At 45.8% G+C, this 9868-nt stretch overlaps 1 protein-coding gene across 1 annotated transcript; it reads left to right on the forward strand.

Moving 5' to 3' along the window:
• On the forward strand, positions 1-8410 carry gorasp2 (golgi reassembly stacking protein 2). The gene is made up of 10 exons (XM_071361199.1): positions 1-189; positions 996-1076; positions 1238-1441; positions 1772-1858; positions 1969-2099; positions 2185-2320; positions 4827-4950; positions 6908-6994; positions 7108-7203; positions 7374-8410. The coding sequence occupies exons 1-10, from the start codon at positions 127-129 to the stop codon at positions 7655-7657; spliced, it is 1293 nt and encodes a 430-aa protein (XP_071217300.1). The 5' UTR covers positions 1-126; the 3' UTR covers positions 7658-8410.
• The last annotated feature ends 1458 nt before the right edge of the window (positions 8411-9868 follow it).

Here is a 9868-nt window from a genome sequence, read left to right on the forward strand (position 1 = left end):
CGTAACAACACAAGTGCTCAGCTGGCAGGACGCCGTAGTAGAGTTGAAGCTAGCCAGTTATCAATATTACCTGAGCAGAAAAATATCAAGCATTAAATCCTAACTACGATATAAACCAGCCGTGTCATGGGGGGGTCGCAGAGTGTCGAGATACCGGGAGGAGGATCCGAAGGCTACCATGTTCTTCGGGTATGTGTTTATTAATTTTTTTGACGTCTGCAAAATAATGTTAGCATCCGTAAGAATGCTCCCACAGCAGGATCTAATTGTGGCCTCACCGTCAGATAGAGGCCGGGGATCACATTCCGGCCTAGATGCAGCTAATGCTAATAGACATTGTTAACGCTATTTTCCCCAGCATTTGCTACAGTTGCATTGTGGAATTGTCCAAGTTAAATATTTGCATGTATCATTTTACATGCAGCTTTGAAAGGTATATGCGTGTTATTGGTTGCATGTATTGTTTGGTCAACAAGGTTAGCTGTCAAAACAACCAGACAGCTAGATAGCGTGAATGGTGTTTAAATGAGCTAGCCAGCTCAATGCTAGTTAGCTGTCATAATGTCAACTTTTGTAGGTGCTGCCGCGTTGCTGACAGAATCCTCAACATCACAGAGTCATGTCTTTAATCTACACATTTGTCAGACCACCTGAATGTCTCATTGCTCCCTAAATGTATAGACCTCCATCTTCAATATGTTGATGTGACAAGGATCCGTTTGATCTTGAGACAGACAGGTAGCCAACCTTCTGGTATTACAGGTGTAGTTTGTAATACCTATTTCATTCTAAGGCTACTGCTAAAAGTTCAAAGATGATGTGCAACGCCCTAACATTTGCCAAGAAGACTGGACCTTGGCTGGATCTCATGTCACAGGCGGTGGTGTGAATACCCTGTAACTTCCATGGTCCTTGTTCAAGCCTCGCTCCAGGTGCTCCCCTTCAATCACAAAATAGAGTTGTTACAAGTCATGTCTCCTCTCTCTTCTCCTCAGGTTCAGGAGAATTCTCCAGGACACCGGGCAGGACTGGAGCCTTTCTTTGACTTCATTGTCTCCATCAACAACGAAAGACTGGTAAGCAAAGACATGCTGTTGGATCGGTATGTTCAACACACACTTACTACATGCACATACACAAACCCCCACTGACAATGAGGATGCTGTCTTGTACTGTATAGCTCTGATTGTCCATTCTACTTATTCTAATTCTATAATTTACCCTGTGTGTGTTTCAGAACAAGGACAATGACACTCTGAAGGACCTGTTGAAGGCCAGTGTGGAGAAGCCAGTTAGAATGCTGGTTTACTCCTCTAAGACCCTGGAGCTCAGGGAATCCACCGTCACCCCAAGCAACCTCTGGGGTGGCCAGGGCCTGCTGGGTGTCTCCATACGCTTCTGCAGCTTCGAGGGAGCCAATGAGAACATCTGGCATGTGCTGGTGAGTAGCCAGTAGCCAATGGGTGTGCCCAATTTAGCTCGCCCCAGTGTACCGAGCAGGTCTAACTCTTGATATAAGGTAGGATTTCCGAGTGGCACAGCGGTCTAAGGCACTGCATCTCAGTGCTAGAGGCATCACTACAGACCCTGGTTCGATTCCAGGCTGTATCACAACCGTCCGTGATTGGGAGTCCCATATGGTGGAGCACAATTGGCCCAGCGTCGTTAGGGTTTGGCCGGGGTAGGCCGTCATTGTAAATAGGAATTTGTTCTTAACTGACTTGCTTTGTTATATAAAGTACAATTAACCAAGGGTCTCTCTCTTTCTCAGGAGGTGGAGCCTAACTCTCCGGCAGCCCTGGCTGGCTTGCGGCCCCACACTGATTACATCATAGGAGCCGACACCGTTATGAATGAGGTGCGCACACACTGACACTACTATTCCATGCATTCTACACTAGGAGTTAAGACTAGCCAATCAGCATTTGGGTACATGTCATTGAAGTTGATCTCTATCTCCCTCCTCAGTCAGAGGACCTGTTTTCTCTGATTGAGACCCATGAGGGGAAGGGGTTGAAGCTATATGTCTATAACACAGACACAGACAACTGCAGAGAGGTGGTCATCACCCCCAACAGTTCCTGGGGAGGGGAGGGCAGGTAACCAACATACAATACACACGCTACACACTTCAGTCTGACAAGTGACATCGCACTAATGCTATCTCCTGTTCCCCTGTTACAGTCTGGGATGTGGGATTGGATACGGTTACCTGCACAGAATTCCCACCCGGCCATTTGAAGAAGGGAAGAAGATTAGTTTTCCGGGTCACATTCCCAGTGGTGAGCCCATCAGCGCGCTCAAGGACGGATTCACTGAGGTTAGTATCGACCCAGAACTCGACCAAAACAGAGCCCAGAATCAGAACAGCTATAATTGCCTGGACGGTCAGTGGACACTGTCACTTTATGCTCTTTTGTAATCCTTCTAGTATGACATGCACTGAGTGTACAAAATATTAAGAACTCTTTCCATGACAGACTGACCAGGTGAATCCAGGTGTAAGCTATGATCCTTTATTGATGTCACTTGTTAAATCCACTTCAATCAGTGTAGATGAAGGGGGGAGATCAGTTAAAGAAGGATTGTGTATGTGTGCCATTCAGAGGGTGAATGGGCAAGACAAAAGATGTAAGTGCCTTTGAAAGGGGTACGGTAGAGAGTGCCAGGCACACCAGTTTGTGTCAAGAACTGCAACGCTGCTGGATTTCTCACACAAACTTGACACAACTGTGGGAAGCATTGGAGTCAACATGGGCCAGCATCCCTGTGGAACGCTTTTGACACCTTGTAGAGTCCATGCCCTGATGAATTGAGGCTGTTCTGAGGGCAAAAAGACCCCCCCCCGGTCAGGGCTAGGTTATGAGCTATGAAAGGCTCATTATGCATGTACAGTACCAGTCAAAAGTTTAGACACACCTACTCATTCAAGGGTTTTCCTTTATTTTTACTATTTTCTACATTTTATAGAATAATAGTGAAGACATCAAACTATGAAATAACACATATGGAATCATGTAGTAACCAAAAAAGTGTTAAACAAATCCAAATATATTTTATGAGATTCTTCAAAGTAGCCACCCTTTGCCTTGACAGCTTTGCACACTCTTGACATTCTCTCAACCAGCTTCATGAGGTAGTCACCTGGAATGCATTTCAATTAACAGGTGTGCCTTGTTAGGTTAATTTGTGGAATTTCTTTCCTTAATGCGTTTGAGCCAATCAGTTGTGTTGTGACAAGGTAGGGTTGGTATACAGAAAATAGCCCTATTTGGTATAAGACCAAGTCCATATTAGGGCAAGAACAGCTCAAATAAGCTAAGAGAAACGACAGTCCATCATTACTTCATTAAGACATGAAGGTCAGTCAATCCGGAACATTAAGAACTTTGAACGTTTCTTCAAGTACAGACGCCAAAACCATCAAACACTATGATGAAACTGGCTCTCATGAGGATCGCCACAGGAAAGGAAGACCCAGAGTTACCTCTGCTGCAGAGGATACGTTCATGAGAGTTACCAACCTCAGAAATTGCAGCCCAAATAAATGCTTCAGAGTTCAAGTAACAGACACATCTCAACATCAACTGTTTAGAGGAGACTGTGTGAATCAGGCCTTTGGTCGAATTGCTACAAAGAAACCACTACTAAAGGACACCAATAAGAAGAGACTTGCTTGGGCCAAGAAACATGAGCAATGTACATTAGACCAGTGGAAATCGGTCCTTTTGGTCTGATGAGTCCAAATTTGAGACTTTTGGTTCTGACCGCCGTGTCTTTGTGAAATGCAGAGTAGGTGAACGGAAGATCTCTGCATGTGTAGTTCCCACTATGAAGCATGGTGGTGTGGGGGTGTTTTGCTGGTGACACTGTCAGTGGTTTATTTAGAATTCAAGGCACACTTAACCAGCATGGCTACCACAGCATTCTGCAGCGATACATCATCCCATCTGGTTTGCGCTAAGTGGGACAAGAATTCGTTTTTCAACAGGACAATGACCCAACACACCTCCAGGCTGTGTAAGGGCTATTTGACCAAGGAGAGTGATGCAGTGCTGCATCAGATGACCTGGCCTCCACAATCACCTGACCTCTACCTAATTGAGATGGTTTGGGATGAGTTGATCGCATAGTGAAGGAAAAGCAGCCAACAAGTACTCATTATATGTGGGAACTCGTTCAAGACTGTTGGAAAAGCATTCCAGACGAAGCTGCTTGAGTGCCAAGAGCGTGCAAAGCTGTCATCAAGACTAAAAAAAAGTTTTATTTAACTAGGCAAGTCAGTTAAAAACAAATTCTTGTTTACAATGACGGCCAAACCTGGACGATGCTGGACCAATTGTGCGCAGCCCTATGGAACTCCCAATCACGGCCGGATGTGATACATCCTGGTTTCGAACCAGGGACTGTAGTGACGCCTCGCACTAAGATGCAATGCCTTAGACCGCTGCACCACTGGGCGCCTAAAGGGTGGCTACTTTGAAGAAACTTGTAAAATATATTTTGATTTCTTTAACACATTTTTGGTTACATGATTCCATATGTGTTATTTCATAGTTTTGATGTCTTCACTATTATTCTACAGTGTAGAAAATAAAGAAAAACCCTTGAATGAGTAGGTGTCCAAACTTTTGACTGATACTGTATGTATGACTGTCCCTCCCAGTGCAGACAGGCGAGCCCGAAAGGAAAGGTTTTCATTAGAATTATGAATTACTAGTTTTAAATGCACTTGACCTTCCCTGTTCATCATCCACCCCTCACATATTTCTCTATTCCTCTCCATCTTTCTCTCTGCTTTTGCCTTATTTCTCCCTCCCACTCAGGTTCAGCTCTCTGCTGTAACCCCACCCCCTGCTGTGCCCTCTGTCCCCACGGGGTTAGAAGATTCGCTGTCCAGCCTGTCAATCAACTCAGCTCCACCCACCATTCCAAGTGAGCTTCAGACAGGTACTTAATCTCTCTTGCTCTCTCTCTCAACATAATATGGTATCAAAGTGTTAGGAAATGTCTGGAATGGAATGTGGCACCAGGGTTAGACTAATCATTTTTAATATGGGTCCAGATGGCCTCCCCACCCCCTTCAAACTCCCAGTGGAAATGAATATTTGCAGTGGAAATGCTACAGATGGTCTAAGAGGGGTGGGGAAACTAAGACCCCTTGACTTTGTACGCATTTTGTTACGTTACAGCCTTATTCTAAAATTGCTTAGTTTTCCCCCCCTCATCAATCTACACGCAATACCCCATAATGAAAAGCAAAATTTAAATATATATTTTTTAATGTTTGCAAATTTATTACAAATAATAAATGGAAATATCACATGCACATAAGTATTCAGAACCTTTACTTTACTTTGTTGAAGCACCTTTGGCAGCGATTACAGTCTTGATTCTTCTTGGGTATGACGCTACAAAATTGGCACACCTGTATTTGGGGAGTTTCTCCCATTCTCCTCTGCAGATCCTCTCAAGCGCTGTCAGGTTGGATGGGGAGCGTTGCTGCACAGCTATTTTCAGGTCTGTCCAGAGATGTTAGATCGGGTTCAAGTCCGGGCTCTGGCTGGGCCACTCAAGGACATTCAGAGACTTGTCCCGAAGCCACTCCTGCGTCATCTTGGCTGTGTGCTTAGGGTCGTTGTCCTGTTGGAAGGTGAACCTTCGCCCCAGTCTGAGGTCCTGAGCAACCTGGAGCAGGTTTTCATCAAGGGAAACTCTGTACTTTGCTCCGTATATCTTTCCCTCTCCTGAATACTCCCAATCCCTGCCGTTGAAAAACATCCTCACTGCATGAAGCTGCCGCCACCATGCTTCACAGTAGCGGAGGTGCCAGGTTTCCTCCAGACATGACGCTTGGCATTCAGGCCAAAGATTTTAATCTTGGTTTCATCAGACCAGAGAATCTTGTTTGTCATGGTCTGAGAGTCCTTTAGTTGCCTTTTGTCAAACTCCAAGCGGGCTGTCATGTGCCTTTTACTGAGGAGTGGCTTCCATCTGGCCACTCTACCATAAAGGCCTGATTGGAGGATTGCTGCAGAGATGGTTGTCCTTCTGGAAGGTTCTCCCATCTCCACAGAGGACCTCTGGAGCTCTATCAGAGTGACCATCGGGTTCTTGGTGATCTCCCTGACCAAGGCCTTTCTCCCCCGATTGCTCAGTTTGGCAGGGCGGCCAGCTTTAGGAAGAGTCTTGGTGGTTCCAAGCTTCTTCCATTTAAGAATGATGGAGGCCTCTGTGTTTTTGGGGACCTTCAATGCTGCAGAAATGTTTTGTGCCTCGACACAATCCTGTCTCAGAGCTCTACAGACAATTCCTTCGACTTCATGGCTTGGTTTTTGCTCTGACATGCACTGTCAACTGTGGGACCTTATAGAGACAGGTGTGTGCCTTTCCTAATCAATTGAATTTACCACAGGTGAACTCCAGTCAAGTTGTAGAAGCATCTCAAGGATGATCAATGGAAACAGGATGTACCTGAACTCAATTTCGAGTGTCAGAGCAGAGGGTCTGAATACTTATGTAAATAATGTATTTCTGTTTTTTTATTATTAATACATTTGCAATAATATCTCAACTTGTTTTTGCTTTGTCATTATGGGCTATTATGTGTAGATAAGGGAAAATAATATGGCTGTAACTTAACAAAGTGGAAAAAGTCAAGGGGTCTGAATACTTTCTGAATGCGCTGTAGGTCCTTTATCATTTATTAAGTTCTATTTAGTTTTAAATGTTAGTGGGGCCTGGAGTATTTAAAATATAAATTTTCTACACAAAATAATTACTTATTTATGACATTTTCTACTCAAACTTCCTGCTGGCGCCTGCGGGACGTAGTTTGCCAACCCCTGGTCCTCTCTACTATACAACTGTGTCCTAACTGCTCATATTCTCACTCTTTCTTTTCCAGGTCTCCCCACCGTTCCCCTGCTGCCCACCTCCCTTAGCCCCCTAAACCCAGCCTCCACGACCTTCAACCCCGCCACCACGCTACCAGGTCAGTACATGCCTCTTCAGAATTATATTTCAAGATCGAATTGAAACGATCTAATCTTGCACACAATACCTTTTCTACACTGATTAAGTATGTTTATTTGTGTGCTAATGTAGGTCTGTTGCCTCTCCCGGGCGGCCTGCCCCCATTCCCAAACCTCCCCAACCTCAACCTCACCGCACTACCAGACCTCAGCGCTGTATCGCTAGCAGGTATTAGCGGGCTACTGCCACCTGGAACAGCAGGTTTATACAGCTAATGCTAACAGTGGGTTTCCACCCCCAGGCATTAACGTATTATGTACCAGTGTGATTATTCCTGTGTTCAACTACAGATCTCTCACCTCTCTCTCACCTGCCCCTTCCTCCCCCCTCCATTTCAGGATTCCCTCCACTCGCACCCTTCCCTCCTCTGAACCTGCCCAGTCTAGCCCCCCCCCCCCCCCTGCCTGCCATGCTGTCCCAGCTCCCCCTCCTGCCCCAGGGGGTAACATCCCTTCCACCTGTCGACGTCTCCTCCTTCACCCCCCTCACCCTTTCCACAGTCACCCCCGCCCCAGAGCAGCAGACCCTTCCTGGTGCCACAGTTCCCGCTTCAGCCGCCACAGAACCAGCCATCGCCTCGGAGACCATGGAATCAAAGGCTGCCACGAAGACGTTGTCGTAACACAGGAAAAGTCTCATACCCAGAATCGAACCTGCCGGTTTCTCTCTGTCTCGTTCTCTTTCTCACTCACTCTCTCTCATATTTATTTAGCCAGGAGGGACAGAATAATTTGCCACGGTGAGGCTGGTGCAGTCAGTTGGAAACAGAGCAGAGGAATAAAGGAGTGGCTGAGTGGCAACAAGCAGGGTAGCCCTGCCTGCCTGTCTGACCCACACTGCCTTAGTTTCATTCAAAATTCTAATTCTCTTCAGTACCCTTTAGTAAACACAGACATATATTAGCTAGATATTCCTTTATATATACTTTTTTTGTTAAATTGCTTTGATTGTTTCTGTTAAAGAATGAAATCTGCATTATTTTGCACCACATGTTTAGAAAAATATTAGGCATGTTTGTCCCTGTGTACTCTTCTCTCCATGCACCTTTCGTTTATAACAGAACTCTATAGCCTACCCTTAAACGTTGTGTGAGGGTGGTAGTTACTAGATGGCCATGCCAGAGGGGACCGAAATAGGCAGGGATATCGTCAGAACTATGAACATGAACTATTTGTGGCTGGGCTAGGGTTTGTGGTAAATATCGTATTGGGGGTTAGACAGCGCTTCCTGTGCCGTCCTCTGGCATGGTGGGTTGAAGAGATAGGAAATGAAGGCGAAGTGAGGCTTTTCAACTACACGAGGGCGCTGTGTTACAACTTTATGAAAACACCCTGTAAACATACTCAAGCAATAAAGCCAATGGAATTTTAAAATACTTTTTTATTTGTGCGTGTTTCTCTATTATTTCAAAATATGCACTTTCGTTGCTTTCAAAAATGTATAGGTTGTCTATAGATTAGCCTACTTGTTTTAAGCTTTTACCTTGCATATTTCATTATCCTGCTTAAAATGACCAGACAGAGCAAGCGTATTACAATAATTATAGGCTAAAACCCTCACCAAGAAAGCATGAAGCTATCTGTACTATTGCGAGCCAACCGAGCGCACCTGTGCGTTCCATTGGGTGTTACGCACCCCAAGTGGAGTTACGTCGGCTAGGGTTAGTGAAAAAACGCAACACATGGCTTACAGTAGAGTAGTACAATAACAAATCAATAGACATTTGTAATTGAGAGCACTGGGATATGAGTGGTCGCGAGCGCAGTAGAAACCGAACCTGGTCGTTGGATTCGGACCTTGACTCGCGTGCGTCCCATACAGGTATGGAAACATTGATTTGGAGCTCACTCAGTCGTGGTGGGACTCGCACGGGTACCTAGGCTACAGCTTTGGAAGTTATGCTTTTCTTTGAATACGAAAGATTTGATTAAAGTTAACGTCACTAAACCATGTCAAACTGGTAAAGTAGCCTACATTCGATATAGCTAGTAATTATTTTTTAATAGGAACACCTGTGATGGGGACAATTTGTGTAAGCTATTTGTGTGTTGTGCTACACGTTTGCTGTGCTGAAATAACTGCCACAAAACCACTGAATAAAGGTAATAAAGTGATAGACAAATAGTTTTCTACTACTGTAGTATTTCTGCCTTCCTATACCAAGTGGGCAGTTCGGCAGGGGGTCTTGAGGAGGACAAGGAGGTCGCCTCGCAAGCTGTCCTGTTCTTCATCAATGGGTCGAGGAGAGGTGCAGTGCACCTGTGCTCGAGTATAGCCGAGATACTGCGCGAGAATCAACGGTGAGAACCATAGGCCTGTTGTATCAAACAAATTCCCACTGTCACATGCCTGATTCACACCAGTTTTCAGCTGCCTCCTCTATGAGAAAGTTAACCATTTACTGTTTCGGTTGAGTTTGTCTGACCTTTGCTTAACTCTGCTGTGTGTGTGTGTGCGCCTCCTCTCATATCTTAGTCTGCACAGGACCGTAGAGGTACAGAGGGTCCGAATAGAGGAGCTGATGTGCTCTCTGTCCACTGCTCCGGCTGCTCCCGTGGGTCCATCAGATTCCAACAGATCCCAGACCAACTCCACCTCTCCCTTCTCCTGCCTCCCCTCCATCTCTCTCGCCGCCTCCTCCCCCTACCTCCCCTCTCCCCCAGCCAGTGTCTCCCCCAGTGTGTCCTCCTTATACAGCTCTGGGAGGGGCAGCCTGTGCTCTAACACCACACCCCCCTGCCTCCCCCCTCTGTCCTTTAGCACCACACCCCCCTGCCTCCCACCTCTGGTCCCCCTTCACAACCTCACCCCTCAGAGGAGACAGGTATGTATG

This window comes from Salvelinus alpinus, chromosome 23 (genome assembly GCF_045679555.1).
Source record: "Salvelinus alpinus chromosome 23, SLU_Salpinus.1, whole genome shotgun sequence".
Classification (NCBI taxonomy): Eukaryota; Metazoa; Chordata; class Actinopteri; order Salmoniformes; family Salmonidae; genus Salvelinus; species Salvelinus alpinus.

Coding starts and splice junctions, on each gene's coding strand:
- gorasp2 (XM_071361199.1), top strand. CDS start 127: ATGGGGGGGTCGCAGAGTGTCGAGATACCGGGAGGAGGATCCGAAGGC. Junction 1,859..1,968: donor CCGACACCGTTATGAATGAG/GTGCGCACACAC, acceptor CTCCCTCCTCAG/TCAGAGGACCTGTTTTCTCT. Junction 4,951..6,907: donor TCCAAGTGAGCTTCAGACAG/GTACTTAATCTC, acceptor TTTCTTTTCCAG/GTCTCCCCACCGTTCCCCTG.